General features: G+C 39.3%; 1 protein-coding gene across 10 annotated transcripts in view; it reads left to right on the top strand.

Annotated features, from left to right (window-relative positions):
- The window catches only part of nrxn2a (neurexin 2a), a 231,587-nt gene that overhangs the window by 53,829 nt on the left and 149,817 nt on the right, over positions 1–27,941 (top strand). For 9 of the 10 annotated variants that reach the window (XM_036143136.1, XM_036143135.1, XM_036143134.1 and 6 more), the window contains 4 exons: positions 3,917–3,937; positions 12,012–12,041; positions 12,287–12,298; positions 22,160–22,461. In XM_036143136.1, coding sequence (XP_035999029.1) covers positions 3,917–3,937; positions 12,012–12,041; positions 12,287–12,298; positions 22,160–22,461 — 365 coding nt within the window. The remainder of the gene's footprint in view (positions 1–3,916; positions 3,938–12,011; positions 12,042–12,286; positions 12,299–22,159; positions 22,462–27,941) is intronic. The other variant, XM_012855275.3, reaches the window with a different exon arrangement.

Genomic DNA, 27,941 nt, shown 5'->3' with positions numbered 1-27,941 from the left:
TTTTTTCTCCCACAGATACACTTCATCAATGAAGCTTAAAGAAAAGAAAAAAAACAACACAGTCTAGACAGCTTAAATCATCTTGATATGCCATGTTTCAGAATAACTCTGGTTTCTCCCTTTTGGTTTGCTGGCCTGTCAGATGTTTACCACACATCATGCTATCATCACTCAATATGTCAGGGGCTTTCAATTTGATTTGTTGTTGTTTTATCCAGGATGAAATGATCATACAACAAATTTTAGGAAACAAGTGTTGATGTCATACATGTCATACATATTGTTTGGTTAATGTCCCTTTTAGTTAATCATTTTTGACCACTGGGAATTGGTACAACTCATTTAAATGGGTTGGCTTTCTGGTATGGACCCAGATATTAAGCATGGTCCACACATTTTTCAACAGGGTTGTGGTTGGGGCTTTGAGAAGTTAAATCCAGGAGCTTAATGTTAGCCTGCTTTAGCCATTCCCCAACTCATTTTTATGTATGTTTGGGGTCATTATTTCAACCAGGCAGCTACTGATGTTAGGTGAGATTGACTTTCCTCCTTATCCATCCACCACAGGCGAGAAAAGAGTCCCACAGAATGATGCATTCACCACCATTTTATTTTTCTACTGAATTTTTGTTATTTCACTGCTATTTATGCAGGAAAATCCTGTTGGTATCCAAGGTCTTATTTTCAATAGGCACCTTATTTAAATAGACATGAAAACCATTGGTCATTCAAATAGCAATTGCAGCGAAAAAATGCAACTGATTTAAGACAGCAGCAATAAAAGAACAAGAACAGCCATCCAGTGATCTCCATTGCCCTTTGACAATGGAGCTGCCGTGCTTGGCGGCTGATGCAACAAGTGTGAAACCTTCACCCCGACAATCCCATATATACTTTTTGTTACTGTGGCAAAATGGTTCAATCATTTAGATGGACCACATGGACAGCTGCAAATTTATGTCAGGCTTAAAGGAGAAATAAGTAAGTCATCTATTGTAATGTATATATATATATATATATATATATATATATATATATATATATATATATATATATATATATATATATATATATATATCCCCATATATAACACTCAGTCTCCTCCATCAGCAATGTGTTGGTCAAGTTTTTGTCCTTTCAAACCTTAGAGGTACAGTGCAGAAGTACTTTGGTGCATTGTGTAGCCCGTGTTTACTTCCTGTTTCCAGAGCCAATCATATGAGAGAGTTCCCAGGGTTGCCGAAACAGAGCGCAGCATTTGGTATTTTATGAGAGTAGCAGCCTGCAAACATGGATGCCAGTGAGAGCAGAGGACCAGAGATAATCTCAATACCTAACAAGCCTTGGCATCCTTCAAAAAGGGAAAAAGACCTAAAGCAGGATAGAACCAGGATTAATAATGGTGACTCATTTGAAAGCTGGAGACGTTCATTACCTGTTTTTTGGGTGTTGTTCCGATTTGAAACACTAGGTGTCATTATTACTTATTTCTCCTTTAAAGATGTGGATATTTCAGCTGGAACATGTTTCATGGTGGGCAATCTCTCAATCCATGCCAATGTAAGTTGTTGACAGTGACACTGGTGTTCCAGCAGTTTCCAGTTTATGGTTGGCTTGAATCCTGGAGGTTCCTCAGTTCATTTCTGATGAATTTCCTGTCATCATAGGGGGACAGTTCAGTGTCTGCTGGTTACAACCTGAACAGTTAGTTGTTGTAACATGAGAATGAGCTTGAACACACATCAAAACTGGTTTTGGAACGGATAAAGTAGGTGGACATTTAGCTCCTCGAACAGCCAAAACTGCAAATATATTAAAGGAGACATAAAATGCAAAAAACACTTTTTTGGCCCTCAAATACCTTTTGAAAAGTTTAATTTAGTCTTCCAAAGTGTTGTTTAGATATCTTTAGATTCATTTTGGGTAATTTATTTGGGGTGGGGGGGGATCTAAATAAAGAACATGAATCCCTTTTTTTCTACCTTCGATTTTGTGGTCCAAACTCAAGGATGCTGAAGCCGTCAGTGGACAAGTCTACATGTCCTGTTGTTGGGTGTATTAACCCACGCAAGTCCCTTCACCAGCCCCTATTATCAGAACCTTGTTGAAGTGCCTAGTTAAACTTTATTTTCCATGAGAATGTTCCGCATCAGTGGGGAAAGTCCTCCATGTTTGCGCGAAGCCCTTCAGAGATCAATGCTTCTGTAATTTTTGCCAGTAATGAACAGGGATTTGCCCAGAGACTTCATCTGATGGAGGGCTCAGTTCCTTCTCAGTATGGAAACGAAGGACACAAAGCAAAGTTGTTGGCTGCTGCTAACACTGAAATGTCTACAGACTTTATGTTAGATATCTATGTGCCCGCTTATAGTTTCTTGAGAGCACAACCGAAAGGCCTATTTCAAGTACCATGATCTTGCTCTGGGTCAGACTATGGCTCGTACACGTACGGCTGAATGGAAACGTTTTCCACTGGCATCTGTTAGTAGATTTGTGAATAAAAGTTTATTTAGCGCTACATAGTAGTATATCGGCCATTAAACTACGAAAGATGACGGAGGGGGTGTAGTGGAACGCCGTGGGAGAAGGTAGGGGGCGGGGTGTAAGGGGGCGCATCAAAACGCAATGAAAAAGACGCGGTCTCAGAAGCTGCTGATAATGGGTTACAGGAGGGGTCTCCTGAGCTTCACTGATGAAGAAGTCAGTCTAAAGCCCTGCTGTTCCACTTAATATAGACCACTTAAGGATTGGAATGTGAAAAGGAAGGTTTTAAATATTTGCCCTTTAAAATAAAGGGACAGTGCTTCATATCTGGGTCTCTACTTGGAAATCAACCAATTTTAATAACCTCTACTATTAATGACAGTCAGAATGGTCAAAGAAAGGCACCAAAGGAGGTAGCTGAGGTGCATCTTGCTAAGAGGCATTTGACCAAATATTAGTAGAGGTGTATGTATGATTTTGCCTTTGTACATTAAAGGAAAAGCCTCAATGACTTTGAAGTCATTGAGGCTGTATGAATGCAGCTCCCCCTTACTTTCACTCCACCCTGGAAAAGGAGCCGTTTGTTATGACTTTCCTGTCTATGATGGATGCGTGCAAACTCCTGACCAGAGCCTGACTGGTCTTTTGTAATCCCTATGCACTGAACTGTAACTGCTACAATCAGCTGCATTTGTTTGCCTCATGATGGTACCAATATGTCATTAATATCCCATTCTAAGAATATAGTTCAAACTCTTATTGAGCTCTTGGGGATAATCAATAAAGTCCACTTAACAAGCAATCCAAGACAAAGTATGCTCCAGCAGTGCTCGCAGTCAGCTCGGTGAAGCAGTTATCTTCGCCAGACAGAGGATTTAAGCCGTCTAACGTGATCGGTGTTTGCATCTTTTTTTTTTTTATGTTCAGGCATCTAACAAGCCTCCCAAAATGGATGTCATTTTCCTCTTCTGGAAAACGTCGAGCCAAGAGTTTAGCATTATAAAGTGAGCTTTTAATCTCCTGCAGCTCAGAGCGGAACGTGTAAATGCGGAATATATTTTCCACTCTGCAGTTTAGGTTTGCTGTTTTTTATGAATGTTAGTCATTAAAAGTATGATTGACGTGGAAACCGCGCGGTCCAGCCGCAGGGCTTCTTTATAGTCCAAAACACTAAAGATCTCAGTCTGTGGTCCTTTTAATTTAACAGTGATTGTAAGAAATTCATTTATGTGCCACAGACGTGATACAATGCCTCCATTACGGGGCATTCATTTTGTTGCTGAGGGTATAATGGGTGGAAAATCAAACCCACCGTTAAGAATAACAGAATATATGACATTCTATATCCATGGTATGGTATGCAAATTATTAGCATTATTCTGCTGTCAGCATTGTGAATGTCTGTTTTCTTTTTTTCTTTGTCCTCCTGCAGCTGTCCAGAGAGAAGTCGAAGGTAAGAAAATGCATCGCATAATGAGCGCAAACGGAGAACGTAGCCTGTCTTATGGTGATGCTCTTATCTGCACAGGATATCTCCTTAGCATGAGCGTGTGATAGAGTGTGTTTGGTTATTATTAGGTAGTATTTTATTTATTTATTTTTTTCAGTTTGGACTGCAGTTCCAACATCCAACAAATTAAGCTGAGCTGAGATATACTATTGCCGGTCACAGGGTCACGAAAGGGAAAAGCGCCTAATGTGCTGAATGCTCATTGTGTACATAATCAGCGCGTTCAAGGTGACTAAAGGTCTGCAGAGAGCGTGGGTGTCACACAATATGGGCAACATTCACAACATTCACAAAAGCGAGCGCAGAGTTGCATTCCAATTATTTATGAATCCTGTTTTTTGTTTTTTTTTTCCTCTGACTCTGCGGGGCATGTTTTTTTCACATATTAATTACTGTTATATGGTTTACTTTGTATAACGTGTCATTTAGTGCTGAGGTCAATATGTGTGGCGTATTAAACTCAAAAGCATTTAACTCGACATGACTGATCACTGAAACCCTAATAATCAACTCCATTTAGAAAAATGGTTTTCTTTTCATGGGGGGGGGGGGACTGACTGGCGTTATTTCAACTGACCACATCTGGTTTATAATGAGGTGCCAATATCGAGCCGAAATAGAGACTGAGCGGGAGCTGGGAGATTTGTTTAGTCGACGTCGGAGAGATACATCCATCTCCCCCAGTAAGGATCTGTGGTTCTGGTGAAAGGGCAGCCAACGGGCTCAGGAGACCAGTATGAGGTGTGCTGCACTGGTGCACGTTATAAATCACTGCTACTGACACAAGATGCTACACCCACGCACACACAGACACACACAGACAGACACACACACACACCTGCCTTCTGAAGTCCTGCCTCTGGCGAACATTTGGCATTCTACAGCAAAACGGACAGAAAATTGCAAAGGATGCTACTTTCATGTTCTGTTTTTGACGTACAGTTCTTTGTAAAATTATTTTATACCCGGTGAACGCATTTTGTCACATTACAACCACAAAGTCGCACCTATATTGTAAATTGGAGGAACAATTATACACGGTTTACCACATTGTTTTACAGGGAAAAACCTAAAAAGCGTGGCAGCCATTTTTATTCAGCTTCATTTACTCTGACACCCCTAAATAAATTCCAGTGCAACCACGTGCCTTCAAAAATCACCCTGTAAATTTAGTTAATTTAATCAGAAACCTCCATTATTACATTTTTAAGGGATGGGCAATATGAAGCTGCATTTTTTTATTTGTTGCAATGATAATGTAAAATCAGTACTCATATCGCCACAAATGCAAAAACAGTTGTATGTGTGTTGATATTGTATCGACACACATACAACTGGATTTTTTTGTATATATGTTTTGGCTCCCATGATGCCAACAATGCAAAAAATGCTAAAAGTAATAAAAACACAACCATACACTTAGGTTTTTTGGTTTGCAAATTGTCACTGGGAGTCCACTGTTAACAAATCTGAAGTCGTATCCTGATTTTTTCTAAAAATATTAATAAAAATATGAGAATTGCCCATCTCTACGTTTGGATATCTCATAGAGTATTGTTTAGTCCATCGTTCAAAAATGGAAAGGGTGCGACAGAAACAAATCCAACCTGGACATGGTTGTCCACCTTGACAGACATTTAGTGCAAGGAGTATGTTCACTTGAGACACAGCCAGGAGTAGATTGGTAACGTTGTAGGAGCTGCAGGAATCAACAGCTACGGTGGAAGAATATATCAGCAAAAAGGTGTACACTCCACAAATCTGTTTAGTGGCAGGAGTGGCAAAACAAACGCCATTTTTGATAGAAGGCCATAAAAGCAGTTCCTCAAATCCCTTTAGGGTTCTCAGCATACATGTGGACGAAGATGTGATCGAAACAGACCAAAACTGATGTTTTTGATTGCAAACCTCCATTTGTTGAGGGAAACTTAATACTGCATTTCACCGTGATAACATTGCCACTACTGTAAGATGTCATGGTGGCAGCATCATGCTGAGGGATCCTTCCTTTCACCTGAGGCAAGCAATCCTGCAAGAAAATGTGACAAAGGCTGCAAACGTTTTGAGACGACAAAAAAAAAAAAGAAAAAAAACAGACACACAGCCCAGATATGCAGGGGCACCATCAAGAACACAACTGCTCATGTGTTTTAATGGATCAGTTAAAGTTTAAACCAGCTCTTAAAATTAGTGTTCACAGACATACACCATGTTTCTGATTTTGGTCAGAAATGTTCAAAAACCACATTTTAAATTCCTTTGTGATGGTCCGACAAATTCACTTCCATCAAAATGCTCTGAAGCTTGTGGTCGTATTGTGGCAAAACACTGAAGTGGAATGAATAGTTTTGCAAAGCCCTGTAGATGTCTGGAGCACCAGACGCATGAAGGCGGCGTGCGTAGCGAGAGAAAGAAGCTTGGGTTTAGTACCGCTGTGCCGCGTTGAAGACTTAGTCACAGAGGTATGCGTTTTTTTTTACTTTTCAGCAACATGTAGCAGGTTTCATCTCGGCACAAATTGCAAAAAAAAAAAAACAAGCATTAATCACTCTTAATGTGAGCAAAGATGGCAGGGCTCCGCTCACAGCTAAATTGCAAGGAATATCAAATGACATGCGCAGAAAAGGAGCACATCGGAATGTTTATTGGATTAAAGCTTGACACGGAAACAATCCCCCGTTGCAGAACGCATGAAAACAGCACTGACAAGAGAAAAAACAACACATTCACCAGACGCCTCTTTTTCTGTCCTTCACACCAGCGTGTGAGAAGGAGCCAGCCTTTTCTGTTGCCCTTGCATCAGCTGAAATAGACTGATCTACGCATTACCTAAATCGCCTACTCCCGACAGAGATGACAAAGATGGTAACCCAAATGCTATATCTGCTCTCGGCTGTGTGTTCTAAGCGGCACAGGAGTAGTCTTTATTTGTCCGAGGACCTGCTCCGAGATGGTGAAAACCTTTTCGGATTAGCGGGTGAGTCCGCCGAGTTGTCCGTCTGCATCATGCGAGCACGTGGTCCTCGCATTGATCTGTCCTCACAAAGGCCACGCCGAGGCATGCTCAGCTGGCAAAACAGTGCAGCAGCCTCTGACGTGCTGCCAGATCTGTGAACAAGAGATAAGGAAAGCCACCACAGGAGGCAGATAGAAAGAGAAATTGCTCAAATATATATATATATATATATATATAGGAAAGAGACGTGAAACATACACAGCTAGTCACTGTTTCTTCTATTTTTCTAACTTTAGATAGTTATGTGAAAACGCGTGGGAGTAATGCAATTATAATTAGAAGTGTGACAAAGCAAGTGGCGAGATTTGTGAAGGAAGGGACAGACAGTCCTGATGGGCTTTCATTTTGCTGCAGCAATGACCTTGGTCTAATCTGTCATTACAAGTGGCCCCTAAACTCTGTACTTTTTGTGAAAAAAAGAAACAAATTCAGCAAATCCTGATCCTACTGCCCCGCCTCCTTCTTCTCAGATGACTGCTAATTAATCCACAAAAAATGAAGCCTTTCAACATCTGCATATGTTTTCGCTTTTTTTTTTTTTTAATAAACTTTTCAGAGATAATTATTTTATATTATAATTGGGGAATGCAAAAGGGTAATGCTACACTAAAAAGCCAGAAAAGTACAAATAAGTTATTTTCACTTTATGTAGTGCACATGCCAAACAATATTTAGTTTTTTCCTCATGAATTGTTTAAAATACACAGGTTTTTCTATAATATTATACAACATCTTTTATGTTATGATATAGATCATTTTTCTATTACTTCACATTACTAAACACTGGTCAAAAATTTTCTTGCTCAGTGGAGACAGGTTTTCTATTTCTACCAAAACCGTAGACGTGCTAAAGTAGAACAGATGCCAGAACCCGTTCCCAACTGGTTCTGTTGTCCACGGCCAGGGAACCAGCTCGGTGCTTTGACTCATGTCTTCCACTAAATAGTTTTATCCTCCCTCTGTTATGCTACGAATTTCTGTACTGCTTCACATTGCAGCGAGAGTGTTTAACTGTATAGATCACATTATTTATCTAATTTTCTCTGCAAACTGATGTCCTATTATCGCCAGCCTGATTTATTAATGTTAAAACCACGCGCCTGCAGCCACCACCAGCTGTTCTCCGATCTTCCGTATGCAGGAATAACTCCAAACGGTTATTACGCACAGCGTTTCAGGCAGGAATCATTAAATTAACCGTAGTGATACTAAAATGTAGAAAATGTTTTTCATCGACTGATTTAAAGATGTCGTTCACAATGGCAAAAAGAAGCACATTGATTCACATATAACTGTGAGATGTCATACCAAATGAATAAGAGTGAGTTTATGTTATAAATGTATACATAATCAGAGTCCCTGTGATCAGGTCTTCCCTACAATCTGGTATTATAACAAAATTAGGATGTAAAAGTTGCTGTTCTCACATGCTTTTAACCTGTTGAACCCGGAGTTGCCAACAAAATCCAAGCAGTGATCTAAAAACCACTAAGGTGGCAAGTGTCCTTTCATATAGCTTCTTGCACCTTTGCTTCCCCTGATTTCATTTTTGAACCCCTCACTGATGCCTGAGAGGTAGAAAGTCTTCTCTCTGTGACTACTTCCACACTATAGAGTTATGGTCTTTTCACAGCCTGGTATCACTAAGGTATGGTGCGTTTGCTCTTCAGAAATCGATCTGTTCTGGTTAACAGCGGATTTCCTGGTGCATCTCTAATGTTTATTACTTAAGGGACGTGCAGGGACAGTAAATTAATTATGCATAAACCATTTCCTGAAACGTCCTCAAGACAAAAATCTGTAGCATCCACAAATCCCTCAGTTTAAATCCCTCCCTAGTTTGGTTAGCAGGTGACACCGTTTTCCATTTTCTTACACTAAAAGAAGAATAAGTTGACATTATATGAAGGCCAAGTCAGAAGGATTCTAAGAAGCAATGCTAAGCAGTTTTATTCTGCTGTTTAGTTTGCTACTTATTTAAAAATAGAAAGCTGGTAGATTATGGGTGGGAAGGGCAGCTTATTTACTCACAGTCTTTCTCTTCTACTGGGACTCTACAGGTCTGAGCCAGTTATCTCTGCATTTCCACACACTAAGATTTGGGTGCAAGGCACAACAAAGTAGGCACACTTTCAATAGAGTGCCGCCTCTATAAAAGGACAGGAAGAGCACCCCTCCTAATACACACAAGTGTTTTGAAATATCGTCAGAGTCCTAACGCACCGACCTGTTTTCTCTGCCGGCGTTTCAGAGAGAGGCAGGTTGGTCTTCGTTGCTCGGTGCGCCATAAAAACCGGCGACGTGAGGAGTCTGAACGTTTTGGTCAAAACACCTTTCTTCAGCCTTTTAGCAAAAAAAGCAGCAGGAGAAGACCAATGGGATCTTAACCCAGTCACATTAGGGAGAGTGAGAAGAGAAGCACAATTTCTGTTATGTACTGTACATACACAACCCAGTCATCGAGAGAAAAAGTGAAACACTCATAGGTTTGATCTAAACGTGCCAAAACCAGTGAAATATGTATATACATAATGCAGATTAATTCTAATTCTAATTAATTACACACACACACACACACACACACATATATATATATATATGTATATATATATATATATATATATATATATATATATACTGCAAGTAGCAACCCAATACATAGAAGCCGAGGTATTAAGTTTCGACCTGGTGTGATTCCATCCTTGAACACCAGGGTTTGAAATCCTCGTGTCACACCCTTTTTTTTTTATTCTGTTATTGTTTTCAGGATTGCAAAAGATGCTACGTACCAGAGTTTTGCAGCAGACCACAAACCAACTTTTCTCTCTCCTTCTGGTGGCTGGGTTGATGCATAGACTGCCCTGTCGTGTGGCTTGCACAGCCGCAGTGTGGGTGCACACAGCAGCTCTTTGTCTGCTATGCAGACTGGGCTTTGGCTGAATCCTGTGAGCGAGCAGAGGCTCAGTCACTGGCTTTGCAATGGCACACTCTATCAAAAGCCTACGTGTTGGCAAGCGAGGACCCTCCCAGGGGTAATTATGTTCATTCCACACTCAGAGCTGCGGCATTAATAGCCTTGTTCAGCTGTACATGTGAGTAGATTTTTTAGCAACCTGGCCCCCTGAAGTTTTAACCAATGACTAAAACGGGATGATGGAGGTAATGTAAGTAAGCAGCGAGCTTCTGTACAGTACTAATACACTGATGAGAGCTGTTTGTGTTTACTGGCACAGTGGGCTCATGTGCACAGCAGAAGCGTAGCAGGACGAGCAGGTGACGTATGACGTGCGATTTCTGACCGACCTATTGAGATATTCCTCTGTCTCACGCGTGTGTATGTGCATTGCAAAAGAGGCCGCGATACATAGCGGAGGTGTACAGAAATGTAATTCACACTGTTTTTCTCCACGTAGTAATCCTCCAAGGGTTTTAGTCATTGTCACCTGCAATAAGGTGCCTCTTCACTTTGTGTTTGCTTTCCCTCAGGATGAGTCGTGCCACTCCTTCACTTTTATAGAACCACGCTTAAGCCGAGGTCTAGAGATGAAGAGCCTCATAAAAAAAAAATGTTCACACTCTTTCAGCGCTTGCAAATTGTATCAGGTTAAAACCATTCGCTGTAATGTATTTGAGATTTTACGTGACAGATCAACACACAATGTCTCAATAAGTGTGATCTGGACGCAAGAAGATACATGATTTGAATTTTTGTGATAAAATGTATAAAGAGTGGCTTGCATTTGTATTCAGCCCCTTTTGATGCCGATGCTCTTAAATAAAATGCAATACCTTCAGATGTCATCTAAATAGTAAATAGAGTCCACCTTTGTGTAACCTAATGTCAGGATAAATATAGCTGTTGTTTTAGAGAACATTAGTGAACTAAAGGCCAAACAACAACGCAGGCAGCTAAGGGATCAAGTTATTGAGAAGTTCAAAGCGGAGTTAGGTTGTGAAATTATCTCACACGGCGGTAGAAGGTGCTTTTCCTTATAGGCCTGAAGACGTGGTAGAAAATTAAAACTACACATAACCCCGAACAAACCTTTAGCATGGTTGAGCATGATGGCGGCAGCATCATGATGTGGGAATACTTTTTTTTTAAAAGTAGAGACAGGAAAGATGATCAGAGCTGAGGAAAAGATGGACAGAGCTAAATACAAGGCAATCCTGGACATTAGTGGCTATAAAAGACGAGAAATGGATGTTCAACTTCCAGAAGGATAACGTCCCGAAACATAGAGCCGTAGCTACTATTGGATTATTTAAATCAAAATGAATGTGGGTGTTAGAAGGGCCTAGTCAAAGTTCAGACCTAACACCCATTGATGATCTGTGGCAAGACGTCACTTGATGTTCACCGGTGTTATCCATTAACATCGGTGAAGGAATGACTAAAAAATGCTCGCCACACTTTTCAGTTTTTGAAATTGAATGTATAGACCACATATTATTTTCCTTCCAGTGCAAGACTGTGTTGACCTATCACCTAAAATCTTAAGAGAAGACATGAAAGTTTGCTTTAATGTGACAATAGGAGAAAAGGTTGAGGGTTGGCTATAAATACATACACAAGACTCTTTAAAAAGGAACGGTAAAGCTGCAAACCAAATCACAGGAATCAGTGTGCGACGTTATTTACAGGTGTTTTCAGCACAAAGCAGGCTCTATGTATAGTGACACATCCCAAACGTCTGCATCAAGTAAACATACAATATGTGTTCCATTAGAAAAAAGCATCTGTGTGAGCAACTACCTGCGAGGGTTGCGCCGGTCAAGATGTTTTTTTCTCTCCTTGCCTCCCCTCTCCTCCCTTGAGATGTTTGTCTATTTGAGTTTAATTTTCCCCTTATATTTTAGTTTGAACTTTGACATCCGTACCTTTCCCCCAAGGATGTCTGTCACAAACTGCAGTCCAACATTGTGACAATGCTTTTGTTCTCCCGAACCTCTTTATGAACTTCCTGTTTTCGTATCCTTTTTTCTGTTCTTTCCCTCAAGGTCTGGCGCACCTGATGTTAAACCGCCAAGGTATGGGGTCTATTGTTTTGCTTTTCCCTCCCAGCCACCTGAACACCCAGAGATCATTCAGTTTACTGTGCTGCACTAATATTTCCTCTCCTCTTTTTGTTTATTTTATTTATTTATTTTTACATATACTTGCCTGTTCATTTTATGCTTCCTCTCATGTTATTCTCACTACTCACTCAATATTTGTCCGTCAAACCCTTGTCCTGACCACTGACTGAGCTACTGGACCATCATCATCTCTGCAGTTTTACGCCAAGGTAATGCTTCTACGCTAATAGAGTTTCTTCGGTTTGGTTTCATGGTGTTTTCAGAAGGGATCAGGAATGAAGAGCAAAGGTTTCGCATCCTAAAAGTGGCTTCGCCACTTTCAAAACAGTCAAGATAGGTAATTGTATTCTAGTAGGAATAAATTCTTGGTTTAAGTTTTGGGTGTTTTTTTTTTTTTTTTTTCATTGTCAGAGTTTTTTTTCCAGAACTGCCCAGACTTCTCACTGAGTTGCTTATGATCATTGATCAGCAGGGAATTTTGAAGCACAAATGGAAGAGAAATCTTTACCTTGGGGAGCTTCGCTAATAAAGAGCCAGCAGCCTAGTAATACGCGCTTGGCAATGGTGTTGTTTATCATGTTTCACACTCTGAATTAAAATAAAGCAGAAGCAGTGTGAGTAAAACCTTGGAAGGCAAACATGCATCTCTTGCTAAACCAGAAAAAAAAACTGACCTAAATTAATTCTGAAATACATATCTTTACAGTGTTGTGAACAAGTATTTGCCCCTTACAGTTTTGGAAGTTTTTGCTTATTTGTCCCTCTTAAATGTTTCAGATTATCAAACAGATTTTTGTTTTTTAACACAACCTGGGTAAAGCAATGTTCATTCATTAAGCAATAAATGCTATCTAAATCAACCTGGCCTTATGTGAGAAGGTAATTATCCTCTTCTTAAATCATGAAATTACAACTTTTTTGTTATTTTTTTGAAAAGCTGAGTTCAATTTCAATAACTATGCCCAGCGTAGACTGCTGTCAGAACCTGCATCATAACACGAAGTAGGCTAAGAGATCTCAAAAACAACACATAATGCTCTGGTCCAAAGAAATTCAAGAACAGCTGAGAAACAAAGTCATTTACATATTTTAACCTAAAATAGTTACAACCCGTTTTCTAGGGCCTTGGCTCTAACCACAGAGTACAGTTGGAAAGGAAGATGGAACAGTGTAGAAAGCTCCTGGGAATGACTGGTCCAACCAGAATTACTCCAAGAACTCATCGATGACGCAGTCGGGTCACAAAAGAATCCAGAACAACGTCTGAAGCAACTGCACCCTCACTTGTATCAATTATGTGAGGTCAGTGCTCATGATCCAACAATATGAAAGGAACTTTGCAAAATAGCATCCGAGAAAGGGCTCCAGGGTAAAACCCACTGCTGGCAAAAAAAACAACACAAAGGTTCATCTCCGATTTGAAAAAAAAAAAATAAAACATTTTAATGATTCCCAAGACTTAATGGAAAAAAAATCCTGTAGACTGACAAAAGTGCTGTGTTGCTTCAGGACGACTTTCTCTATTTGATGAAACCATGATCTCTACCGAAAACATCAAGCCATCAGTTTGTGAACGCAAGCTCAACCACGACAGTGGAACAATGATCTGAAGCACACCAGCAAGTCTACCTGTGAGTGGCTCAAAGAAATGCAGATGTTGGAGGGGCCAACTGGACTTTGATCTGATTAAGATGAGATGGCAACCTTGAAATAGACTGTTCACGCTCAAAAACCCGTCATGAGTTACGTTTACATGGACAAGAGTAATTGGAATAAAGGGACGATCGGACTAAAAAATGTGTCATGTAAACAAGGCAATCAGAATATGATGATCGGATTAAGCCCAATCGGAATGAAATTATAATCCAAATGAGAGGGATGGTTTATGCCAATTGATAATGTGCATATAAACGCTTGTCAGGCTCAAGTTATTCTGAACGTGGCAAACTGACCCGAGTGTGCATGTGCGCTCGACATAAACGGGACGTATTTCCGCGTTGGTGAGTGGCAGAAATATGTCGGGAAGCAAAACTGTCCGGAATCCTGATATGACCTTTCTATTCAAAACATTAAAAGAGCTAAAAAATTGGTATTTACTCAGTAACATTTCAACTGTAATTAGAACATTGTGGAAATCCAGCCTGGGTGCTTGGAAGACAAACAAACTCATATAAATACTTTGTTTACTATTTTTTGCTGTTTAGCAAAGACGGAAGTGCTTCTTCTTCTATGTTTTTTTAGGGAAATTTGATAACTGCGCATGTCAGAGTGGTTCTATTCTGAAAAAAGCCAGATGCATATACATGCGCACACTATGATCGGATTCATTGATTGTGTGTCCTTATAAACAGTACAATCCGATTATTTAATCCAAACATACTTTAATACAATCGTGAAATGTTGTGCACGTAAACATATTAGCTATGTTTACATGCACTAAAGTTCACATGGCTGAATTAAAACAATTCTGCAAAATCCCTCATGAGCAATCTAAAAGGCTCATTACAAGTTACCACAATTGCTTGCAGTTGATTCCACCAAGAGCAGCTCCACCTCTTATTGGAGTTAGGTGGCTATCACTTATTTACAATGAGCCTCATTGGTTTGGATAGCGTCTTCTCCCATTTTAATTGAATTCATAATTGGAAACTGCTTTTTGTATTTTATTATTATTATTATTATTAGTAGTAGTAGTAGTAGTAGTAGTAGTAGTAGTAGTAGTAGTAGTCATGTTTTTATTAATGTTTTTTAATAGGCTCAATTTCCACCATAGTGATTTAGGACGTGTTGCTAGTTATGGCAAACACTTAATGTTGCCCCCACGGGTGGCATAACCAGTCATTAAATTTAAGAGCCAGGTTGGTTTGTATTGCTTATACCCCCTAATCAATGAAAGCATCCTTTGAAAGCTGCTGTTTATATTTACGGTAACACATTACCTGAAGGGGTTTGCATAAAACTGACATTACACTGTCATAAACATGACATAACACCTGTCTTGAACATGAAGGGGTCTCTTATGCACACCCCTTCAATGTTTACGACTGTTGTCGTTAAGTGTCATTCGGTAAATTATGACACTTGTAATACAAAGCTGGCATTGTTTAAAATGTCTTTGTTAGGACAACTTGACATTAACAGAGACAAACATTTCACTTGTCAGTATAATACCACAGAATGGCATCTTTGCCACTAGTCCTACTTGTTCAACTTTACCTAAGATGAGGGAAAATATTAAAGACACAATCAAAATGGTCTCATGACAGCCAAGGTTAAGACCAGTCACATATGACAGTGTAATGTCATGTTAACACATACATCTAACATCTAACTTTTTAGAGGTTTATGATTAGACCTGTTATGACATATTTATGATATCCTGGTTAATGTCAGGTTGTCATAACAAAGACATTTTAAACATTGTCAACTTTGCATTAAAAGAGTCATTATTTACAGAATGACTCTTAACGACAATAGTCATAAATATTCATAAGGACTCCTTCATCTTCACGACAGGTGTTATGTCAGGTTTATGACAGTGTGATGTCAGTCTTATGCACACCCCTTCAAGTAAAGTGTTACTATATTAGGTTATCTTAGGCTAACTTCAACATCAGTTTGGTGATCTAAAACATTTGTTAGTGATAAAAACAAGCCAAAACCTAAGAAGTCTGTAAGGAACAAATACGTTTTTAAAGCACCGTTTATCTATATAAATTTGAACACACAGACATTTTGTTTTCAAGGTTTCCCTCCTGTCTCCATGACAGTCTGTGTTACCTTGAAACCTACTTGAGACATGGCTTTGATGAACCATGCATCCCAAGCCCTCAAGAAAATGACTTTCCCAACCAGAATAAAAAAAAAAAAACCTGGGTGTTGGGTTATCATTACGCTTCCTGTGTTCTTGGGTCCTTTATTTTTTCAACGTAATTTAACCAGAGACAGGAAACTGAATAATCTGCAGCTGTGAACTGAACTTGCTTTGTCTGTCATCTTGTGTTTTTCACACGTCCTCTGAATGAAGACTGTGAGGTGGCACTCTCTGTTCTCGTTTACATGTTTTCTGTAGAGCTGATAATGATATCACGGCTATTCTGATTAAACGGCTGAAGCAAATTAGACTGGTTTATCTGTACCTACAAATTATTCAGCCAGAGGCCGAGCACGGGCGCGATAGTACAGACTGAAGTCTGCTTTTATTGTTTTCTAATTGTGAAGCTAATTTCTGCCTGTTTAAGAGCAGTGAAGCTGCCACAGCACGAGGACGGACGGGACACACTGAATGCCTCCACAGCCTCCATTCTCCTTTCCTAGAATAACTGCTGTATAGCTGATTCAGTACATCATATAGTGTCCTAGAGCCACACACAGTGTGAGTTATCATGGAACTGAAGAATGGGATATGTAATTGGTTAATTTCATGCATTAATGTAAAAGAGAAATTCATTGTACAAGGGAGATTTACAGAATTATATCTGCAAGTGATAACCGTAACGCAGCCTACAGTTATTTAAATGATATCATAGCATGTACATGAGACATCAAATTTTAATTCAGACATTTAATGTTTAAAGGAACATTAGTTATTAGCAATTTCCCAGTGTTAGCCCGAGGGGATGTTTGAGATAGAGTTTCTGAAATGATGTGATGGATTCATGCAGACTTCAGGAGATTGAATATTGGCTGGTGTGTACAGAAATCCTTGATGAAATGTAAATGGTGAAATCATTCAGACACCCATGGAATTTGCTGGTGAGCTACATTTTTTTTTTTTTGAATCTGCTTTAGCCCATTATTAAAAGGACGATCCAACATCTCCACTGTATGTGCACACTGCTTTTACTCATACAGTTAGCCCCTAATAATTAGTTAATGCGCTCCCTTCTCTACAATAACTCTGCTTTAAGCTCAATATTAATGAGCAGATCGGTTATTTTTGGCATAAACTGTGGTCAAGGCACATTTGTGTTATTGTACCAGAGTTTTCCTTTCTAGAAAAAGTCTTCAGAATCTGAAGGTCGGAATATTTTTCTCTACAACCAGAGTGCTCAGAGGCAGCTCGTGCGGTGGATTTCCTGAGAAGAAGGCCAGGTTTCTGAAATGTAAAAAAAAAAAAAAAAAAAAAAAGATAAGATAATTATTTTCACATGTAGTGGTGAATCTATCCTGTACAATTCAATTTAAACAGTAATTATTTAAAAATAATTGTAGAAGCTAAGGCTAACAATTACTTGGTTGTGTAACTGAGCTTAAACTAATTCTTGGCTGAAGCAGCAGTTTCACTTTCAGTTTCATGTTTTCTTTGGAAGGAGTCTATCCACATCAGACATCCTGAGGCTGCTTCACGCGGCAGCATAATTTGTCAGATTTTTGCCCCGATCTCCCCCCCTCCGACAGACGTGGCTCTTAAAATAATCTTAAGAGACGATCTTGCCGTGCGTGATGTGTTAAGAGCAATCCTGTTCACTCGGTAGAACATCGGACCGCTCCGACCTCAAATCGGAGATATTCAACATGTTGGATTGTCTTGCCCTGATATCCTAGCATGTGTGGTGTTCCCCCGAGGACAAACTATCAGGCAGCCAGTTGAATGCGACGTGTAGCCAATCAGAAAGCGAGGAGAGGGAACCCCCCCCCCCAAAAAAAATAAATAAAAAAACACAGCTCACCTCTATATCACAGTGCATCAAGCTTAGAGCCCCCCTTCGTGCTATCTCTACTCGTTCAACCCTCCCCTTTTGTTTTGTTTTTTTCTCCGTCAAAATCAGTCCACAGATTATAACCGTTATTCTCCCTCGTCATCCAAGTTTATTTACTCTGAATACACGTTTGATCTTGCAAGGTTTCGCAAGATTTCCCGTCTGACATCTGAATGATCCTGAGTGAAATCTATCCGTATGCGGCGTGCTGTGCTTGCCGTCTGACCGGACACAACGCGCCGTAAGAGCAAACCGGTTCTAGCTACATGCGGTGTCTCTGAGACTTCAAAAGTCAGCCGGCAATTTTAAAATCTTGATTTTACTTCCCCCTCGCCTACCTTTACTGACAAAAGTAACCCCAGAGCATGATTTCCCCACAGCCATGTTTCACTTTAGGTGCGGCGTTTCTTTTGGGAAATGCAAGCACACCTTTAGGTCTGGTCTGGAAGTTAAAAGCCTGGATCTTTTGTTTACGGGAAAGTGATTCTGTTATTCCAGACATATGATGAGTACAGGGACTGTTGCCACATGTAAAACACAACGAGTAAATGACCTAGATTCCTGCATCTTCTTTCACTTTTGCTATTGGCCTCTTGGCAGCCTGACATGTTTGGATATTTGTCTTTTTGTGATTATGGAAAAACATCCAGTCTCTGTAGTATCGCTGTTTCCCAATATTTCCTGTTGAAATTTACCACTCTCTTCGCTCCACCGTGGTGTTTAAAATATAGTGCGATTTATTTTCTGTTGTCTTCTCCCAATATACTTTTAAACAATAATATAATCTTAATGTGGTGGAACCTAGATGAAGACTATATAACTTTAGCTTAAGGATGCAAATGTCAAGAAAATCCTTTTGGGACAGCTGAACTTTATTTCTGGTAAATACAATTTACTATACTATATGTGCGGTGATACACAAGAGCACTGGATGCTGAAACTGAACTACAACCTGCTTCAACTAAGTATTAGTTTAAAGGGTTTGTACAGGCCACGTTTTTGCATTAAAACTGGAAAACAGAATATTAGCCACGTTGTCATTCTTTTAAGTCACAAACCTGTGACTCATCAAAGCAAAACATGAACAAACATTAGATTATTTAACGGAAGTTGTAATTTTAACACAAAATGTTTAGGCATCTGAAAGTCAAGTGTGTGTACTGCCTTTTTACCAGTTTTTTAACAAAGAAATGTAATGTTTTTAGAAAATGGCTTTGAGTGAGACACTTTTTTTATCCAAGCACCGACAATTAATTAATACAATTATCAGTTCACACAGGCAGTTTGATATAGCAATAAATCATTGCAATGTTTTGACATGACTATAAAGTTGTTTTCATTAGGAAAGGAAGACTAGCTACATACTACCAAGGACCTATAAAATACTAATCTTTTTTTATTCCGATTGTAAATTTTTAAAATACATTACACATTATAATGCATTGTTGCATATTTTCTCCATTTTTTTCAATGCTATAATGATCCCTGCAAGTGCTTTTACGGTTTTGAACAACATGCTGTGCAGCTAATAGTGTATTGATGCCTCTCGTTTTGGCATTAGCTCAATAAATCATAACTTTTGGGGACAAGCGCGGTGGCAACGCCGGCTTTCTTGGAGTGCAGTTGTGGTTTCAGACCACTGAGAAGGAAAATTGCTGACACAAAGAGACCACGATGTGACACCAAGTCGAGAAGCAGGAGAAATTCCTGGAGAACCGTTGGAGTTTCCATTATATTCTGCTGAGCCTTCGTTTTCTATCGATGGGTGCTTCTATTTGCATCACAAGATGGTTCAGCACAATGGTCTCATGTTAGATTCCAAGAGGGTTTGAAAGCACAGCACCCACCACCCCCACCCACCCACCCCATTGCCTCCAGTCAGCTACAACATACAAAAAAAACTGCTTTCAATGCATCTTTTACAACAGCGACTGCAGGCAGGGTCTTAGAAAACGTTTCGACAGAGTTAGCGCCAAAGTCTGTATGGTGTTGTGACAAAAAAGGCCAGTGTTTAATTTTTCCCACGCTGGAAAATCCTGGTTGCTTCTGCAGATAATAGTCTACTTTCTAGATAGGCTGCCTATGTAATTACTCATAATCCTCCATAGACGGCTCAAAGACCTTCCAGGCGGCTTTGTGGTCATCCGTAGAGGACATTTTCACTGCTGAAAGTAAGAATGAAAAGAAACGTTGTAACTATTTTTGGTTTCATTTCGCATGTATTCATCCCTGACGTTAGATATGGCTATACCTCTCCTGTTTCTTAGTAATAATCTTTTTTTTTTAGCTCATAGATAGCTAAATTGTATTGGATTTGCTCCTGGATTGTTGCTTTTGTCAGGAGAGCATTTGTCAATGGGGAACCTCGCGGATAATTTATCAATTTGCTGTGTGCACAGTGTTTGAGCACCTACATTGCTTGAACAATAGAAAGTAATGGGGCCCAGTGAACCCGCAGCCTTAAATTGGCCCTGGAGCTTCGAGGCTGACATTTACAGTACAAACAAGCACAGGCTTAAGGGACGCCTTTTCCATCCTGCTTGAAATAGCTTGCTCAGTGGCGAACACTGCAGCTTTCTAAGGACAGGGCTCAAAACAGCCTACTCATGTCAAACGTGGCATTTATTGGTTAACAACTCTCCTTTCACGTCAACGTCAAACAGCAGGTTAATGGCAGAAATTATAGCGTTGGTGCTGTGCTAGAGGATTTAGCTATAATCAAGAGAGGATTCTGTGTTTATGTGGACGTCCGTGTCCGTCTAGCATTTGTCTCTCTGACTATTTATATAGCCGTTTAGCTTTTTTTTAATTATATATTTCCTATCGATTTGTCAGCATTCTTTAATGTTTTGTACTACATTTATTTGAGAGGGTCTTGACCAACAGAAACAAACATCTTTAATCAGCCTCCGTATGATGCCCTATGGAAGTGTTGGGGAAAAATTCTCAAACGTTGCACAGTGCATTTAGATTACCCAGTGGGCAAGCCTTGGATAGCAAAAACAAATGCTTGGCTAAGTCAGACGCAATTAGTTTGGCATTCTATGACAGTGCCTTGAAAAAGTATTGATATCCCTTGGAATCTTACCCTTCTCACATTCTAATTGTATGTTTTATTAAAGTGAATTTTAGACCAACACAAATTAGTGCAAAAACATGGTAAATATGTTTTTTTTAACTCCCCTGAACCAACTTGTATAACAGCCTTTTGCTGCAATTACATCTTTAATTCTTTGGGGTGCGTCTCTACCAGCTTTACAAATCTGGAGAGGGATGTTTATGCCCAATTTTTGAGAAACACCTCAAGTGCATTCAAATTGGATTGATAGTGTATAGTTGAACCGATTCTAACACATAAGTATGCTTTGATCCAAACCATCCGTTTGTAGCTCTGGCTATATTTTCATGGTCATTGCTCTGCTAGAAGGTGAACATCATTGGGTTTCTCTTTCGGGATTCATGTTTTTTTCCACTCTTCCAGAGAGATGGATTTGTGGAATGGGCAACGGTTTTCTCCAACTTGAGCGGCTGACCTATGCAGCTCCTGCACTCCATCATCTCAAGTGGACAGCCATGCCATGAGCTTGACAGATTTATCAGAATACCTGTGATGATGCTTTGGACAGTGCGTCACGATATTCAGAAAGTTCGGGATATTGTCTTACACCCCAAATCCGCACAACGTTAGTATTTTGCTTTCTGGTGTGTTCCTTGGTCTTCAGAACAGCTGGATTAATACTGAGATTAGATCACATACGGCTCAGCTCTGATAATTAGGGGACATCTAGACGCAATGTGTTGATTTAATTTAGATATATTAGGAAATTCTTTTTATTTTTCATAAGTAAAATATGTTGGAAATAATGTAGGAATGTCCTTATACTTCACAAGTACGTCCCTACTTTGTGTTGGTCTAGTATATAAAATCCCAATGAAATACACTGCAGTTTGTGTTTGTAAGGCGACAAAAAGTGAAAACCTTTAAGGGATCTTTATAATTTCACAAGGCAAAGTAAATGTCAGTGTTGAAGAAATAGTAATGCTGCTGTAGGTTGAATGTATTTTCAAAAAAGGTGAAAAAAAAATCATGATTAGAGGGCATGCTGGATATTGTGCAAAGTAACGTGTTCTGCTGGTTACAGTACAGTTACTTCTTTCTGTTTAGCTGTCTACATGTATACTCAGACGGGGTTTTTAGATTACTTTGACAAGCGATATTATGTTTTCTACTCATCTTAGTCCTTATTTTTACCCACCAAACTTATTTTACTCAGCCATGCTACAGAACGGAATGCATTCATTTAGCAGAGTCACAATTTGATCTAATTATGAGGATATTTTTCCAAGATGTTTCTTTTCCCCTCTCAGGGCAACAGGAGTCGGTGGCCACCTATAAGGGCAATGAGTTCTTCAGCTACAACCTGTCCACGACACCCATTCAGAGCAGCTTGGATGAGATCACGCTGTCCTTCCGGACCCTGCAGAGGAATGGCCTGCTGCTCCACACCGGAAAGTCAGCCGATTACGTCAACCTGTCGCTGAGGAACGGTGCCGTGTGGCTGGTCATCAACCTGGGCTCTGGCGCCTTTGAAGCCCTGGTGGAGCCCGCCAGTGGAAAGTTCAATGACAACGTCTGGCACGACGTGCGAGTGACGCGCAACCTCCGTCAGGTGTGTGTATTGAACTACTTACCTGTGCATTGCATGGTTAGAAGAAGAACCTGAGTTTGGGACGTAGGCTCCAGCCACACTTATGCAGCACAGGGACTTGACACTTGACTTGTGCCCATCTTTATATATTTTAGAGTTTAGTAAACCTCAGACGTCTAAACAATGTTTATGTAATTCACTCAGGGGTGATGTAAATTGGAAAGTAAGCCATGGCTTAGACAGGGATGTGCATGTTCTCCTGTGAAAGGGCAGGTTTTGATTTATTAGCCAGGTAGCTTCATGGACCATCCACTAATCTTGTTTTTCCTGTATCTTCATAATAATGGCAGGTGTCTCTCAAAGTGAGCTCTTTAAATGCGATACGGTCATTTCAGAACAAAATAAGCTTAGCTTCCCTAAGATGCCATATAATCCTCCAGATCCAACCCAAAGGCACCTCTGGTCATTCATTATAAATGTCCCTTTTGATTTCAGTTTAAAACAATTTACTTTCTACCTCCAGTACGCTACACCTGACCTTTTTGGTAATTTCTACCGTACCTTGGAACATGTTTAGTCTTTAGACAAAACAACGATTGATCATAATGTGGTTTTAGTCCTTGGCTTTCTAGTTAGAAATAGAAAAGCCTCTAAACCCTACAGAGTTCAAAATATAGTAAAGGAGAGGACGGTTCAAACATGGGAAGGGATTATTGGGTTTTAACTGCATCATTGCAAATACATTTCCAGGTCCATTTAATAAAATCACTTTGACTTTTATTCATTCAGTAATGTTATCCTATTACAGTTTTGTAATCCTTTTTATGTTTTAAATGAGAGAAGCATTGTACCTTATTAATATGATAAGTTTACGGCGGTCTATCTTTAGATGCTGAGGCAAATGTGCTGGAGAGGAAAAGAATCGTTGAATGTTGTTGTGTTAAAGGATAAAACCTTTATCTCCAACCTTGCCATTGTTATAGCAGACTGATGCCATTATTTGATTGGGAGACATGCAACATGACTTGCTCACGTGATGAAAGAGACCCTGACTTGGAATTAAGGTGATATCATTGAAATTTGACTTGGAACTGAGGTGAAACTGTTGAGACTTGACTTGGGCTTTTCTCTCGAAGACTTGCGTTTTGACTTTGACCTAGGACACAAAACTCGACTTGGATTTGAGATAAAATATTTGAGATTTGACTTGGAATTGAGGTGAAGCATTTAGGACTCAATTCTGACAGACCTAAAACTAGATTTGTACTTTAGGTGTGGTATTTGAAACTTATATTGGACCCGAGAAAAAGATGTGTGTATATTTTGCTCCCTACATCAACACATGACTTGAACTTTTCGAGCTGTGTGGTACATTTTACCCATTCGTTTTGTCAGGAGGACCCAAATGCAGAGTGCTGTTGTGTCAAAACAAAAATTACTTGTTTTCAATATGAAAAATAAGAAAAACTCAGGAAAAGGGCTAGAAACTCAGGCAGAGAACCAGACTGAGAATTGGGGATGCCTGGAGCAAACCACGGTCCATGAGGCAGAACAACAGAGCAAAGGCATGGAGCAGTATGACGGGAGATTCCAGCAAAGAAATACACCAAACAGCTGAGACCAATATAGAGTGAGTAAACCGAGACTGAGGGGGAGAAGAGTAAATGAGAAAAATCTGTGTGTGGAGAAAAACACAGGAAGAAATCTAACCGAATGTTTAAATTAAAAAAAAAAGCCCAAGAATAAACTAGAAACTAAGCACAAATGAATGAACTAATGAGGCGGCATCTAACAAATAAACAAGGAAATGAGGAAAAACAGGCATCAAATGAAACTTAAAAACACCTAACACCCACAGATCATGACAAATTGTGTGTGTAGCATGCAATGTATATTGTGTTTTCATACTGCACATCAAAGAGATCTTTTACCTAAAGATAAATAAAAAAAATAAAAAAACATGATAAAAAAGAAAATAGACCCCGGGGCATTCTAGTGTTTTAGCAAAAAGGTTTAACTGGCCTTTTTTAAGGATCTAAATCTAACCTTACTTGTCCAGAATCACACACCACTGATTTCACAATGTTTTTAAATTCTTTATAGCTTTCCATTTTCCATCCCTGAATATTTTTTACAGAATTTATATATATATATATATATATATATATATATATTAAGCTGTTTACTCGCTGTGTATACAGTTGGTTTGCAAAAATTGTTTGACCTTTAAATATTTTAAACAGTTTTTAATATTCTGTTGTTACAATACATTTTGTTCTTTCTCTTAACATTAGAATCCATCCATCCATCCATCCATCCATCCATTTTCTTACTCGCTTTATCCCTGCTGGGGTCGCGAGGGGTGCTGGTGCCTATCTCCAGCTCTCATTGGGTGAAAGGCAGGGCACACCCTGGACAGGTCGCCAGTCTGTCACAGAAAATTAGAATCCTTTTGTGTAAATTATTTTATATCTGCATTTTTTGTTTGTACTGAAAGATAATGGCTGATTGCCATATGTTTATGTTTCAGTTTTACAAAAAGCTATTAACTTGTTTTGGTGTTGACAGCCAATGATGCAACATTGCGTCAGGATATGCAAGTTTATACAAAAACAAGATGGGCTTTTTCAATAAATATAGCAACTCCATGTGTCCGGCATTGCGTCGAGCGCTTGGTGTTCTGGAGCCAAGAAATACTCAGCCTTCAATTTTCTATGTGGGAATTAATCTGGACAAGGTTACTGCATTCCCAAACTAATTTAATATATAATTACAGTAGCCCTTTTTGCAACATCGAGAATTAATGTTAATAATATTCTAGTTGTAGTAAATGGCAACAAAGGACCAAACATTTAAACACAGTGGCATGACTCAATCTTTTTACCAAATGGCAAAAGCCACATTATGTTAGTATGCTTCATTATTGTATGATAATTTATTATTAGCTATAAATAGGATTACCTGGTAACACTCAAGACCGTGACTAATACCTAGGCTTACCGATTCACCCATCCGAGTTTGGTTTCCATTTTAGCCGTATCAGTGTATATTCCCAGGACAATAGAACTGTGGGGTAATTTAGGTGTACCGGCAGGAATGTGGAATTTTACAACATAAAGAAAAATATTACACAGTTATTCGTTATTAAAAAACGGCATACTTAAGAAATTAAAGAAGTGTGTAGAGTGATTTTAAAAAAATGTGCAAAACATATATATATATATTAGGGCTGGGCAACGATTAAAATATTTAATCGCGATTAATCACACTGATTAATCGCGATTAATCGCGATTAATCGCATTGTATTTACAAACTCCAAGAATGAATTCAAAAGTAGTGTAAAGAGCACTTTTATTTTAATGTTCTGCTGCCATATGAACAAAAGTGTTGTAACATTTGTAGCACTTATCAGTAACACATATTTAGTGTAAAGCTCAACTTAAACATGTAAAACAAAAAATAGCAATAATAATAAATTAAAGCTTATTGCCACTGACAGGGAATTCTCTTTATGGGGAAAAAATCTACCAAAAACAGGCAATTTCTGAGGTAACAGCAGGGAGCAGCATTACCATTTTATGTTCAATACCAAAGTTTAACTTGGCAGTGGTTCCAACTAACTTGTTTCTGTCATATTCCATGCTGGAAGAACTTTAAACTGAAATGCTTGCTAACTCGATATGCTTGCGTTTATTTGACGTTGACACGCGGTTTTTTGTTGTTGCTTTCTCGCGCGCATATAGTGAATGGCAGGGGGAAAACAGGCAAAAACACATGGATACTTTGAAACGAGAAGCGACTTCACCGACGGCGTCGATGCAGACCCCCCGCTCCGCTCCGCTCCGCACAAAACTTGTTCCGGCCGCCAACTCACCGCCTCGCATCGCCTAAGCTCGCTCGCGGTACCTGCGGGAAACACCGCCTTCCGCATGTCAGCTGTGTTTTTTTCCGGCCAGCACCTTTCTTCCTCTTTGAATCTGAGGCTGGGCTGACAGCGAGGTTATTGGCGCATTATCGCCACCTACTGTTCTGATTCAAACCCCTACACCGCAGCAACAGACCTTCACAAAATAAAAGCATGTGACCAACATGCGTTAACGCGCGTTAAAGAAAATATCGCCGTTAATAGTCTAATGAGTTAACGCGAAATTAACGCGTTAACTTGCCCAGCCCTAATATATATATATATATATATATATATATATATATATATATGTGTGTGTGTGTGTGTATATATGTGTATATATATGTATATATATATATATGTGTATATATATGTATATGTATATATATATGTATGTGTATATATATATATGTATGTGTATATATATATGTATATATGTATATATATATATATATATATATATATATATATATATATATATTAGGGCTGGGCAACGATTAAAATATTTAATCGCGATTAATCGCCCTGATTAATCGCGATTAATCGCGATTAATCGCATTGTATTTACAAACTCCAAGAATGAATTCAAAAGTAGTGTAAAGAGCACTTTTATTTTAATGTTCTGCTGCCATATGAACAAAAGTGTTGTAACATTTGTAGCACTTATTTTATACTGGATATTTTCAACCCATCTATTGAATTTAGTGCACCACTTGATCTTTTCTTCATAAGAGAACAGCAAGCACTGCAGCCAAAATATGGCCTTTTTTGACCTGCTGTATATTAGCCAGTCCCTAAGCTTGATGTATCGTGAAACTGTTGACCTTTTGGGTTTTGTGGTTTTTATTTTATTATTACAATTAAATAATAATAATAATAATAATAATAATGTTATGTTCAGTGTTTTTTCGCTAATCCACCTCTTATATATTTCAATCCTTATGTAATTTTGTCTGTGTTGTGTGCACCTGCCTGTTGCTTTAATCCTATAAATTTCCCCGTCGTGGGATAAAAAAAGGATTAGCTAATGTTATCTTATCTTAAATAACACTTTTTAATATATGTACTGGGTTCTTTCAAGGTCTTAATTACATGTTATGTGTGGGCATCCATCCACTGATCTACCTGGATGTTCCCTGGAGGACTGAAACGCCTCAGTCAGAGACGTCAGTCTGTGGGTCTATCGGGGCAGTGAGAGAAGTTTCGTCTCCTCTCTCCGTTTCTGGGGCTCGACGTTTTCATGTTTTTTCACGTGCTTAGATAAATTTGTTGTGTTTCCACTGAAATGAACCGGCTTTTTACAAAACATACAGCTTGATTTCATTTACGGTATTAAAATAAAGCCAAACGGTGCTACTTCCTCTGTTCATGTTTTTTCGCTGCTGCGTTCTCTCTCAGCTGTTTGTGTATTAAGTTTGTGTGAGAGCTGAGTGGGCGGGCCAGGCTGAGCCTGCGTGCTGATCGGCTGGCGCCGCTGAGCCATGTACGAGAGGGGAGGGGAAGCGGGAGAGTGCTGCCGTGACCGCGCGCTGCAGTCAGCGCGCCTGCTGACTGACACTGACTGAAAGCATGTCAGCAACATGCGTTAATGCGCGA

This window comes from Fundulus heteroclitus, chromosome 11 (assembly GCF_011125445.2).
Source record: "Fundulus heteroclitus isolate FHET01 chromosome 11, MU-UCD_Fhet_4.1, whole genome shotgun sequence".
Lineage (NCBI taxonomy): Eukaryota > Metazoa > Chordata > Actinopteri > Cyprinodontiformes > Fundulidae > Fundulus > Fundulus heteroclitus.
Note: the sequence above shows the minus strand (reverse complement) of the source record. Positions and strands in the feature narration are given on the sequence as shown.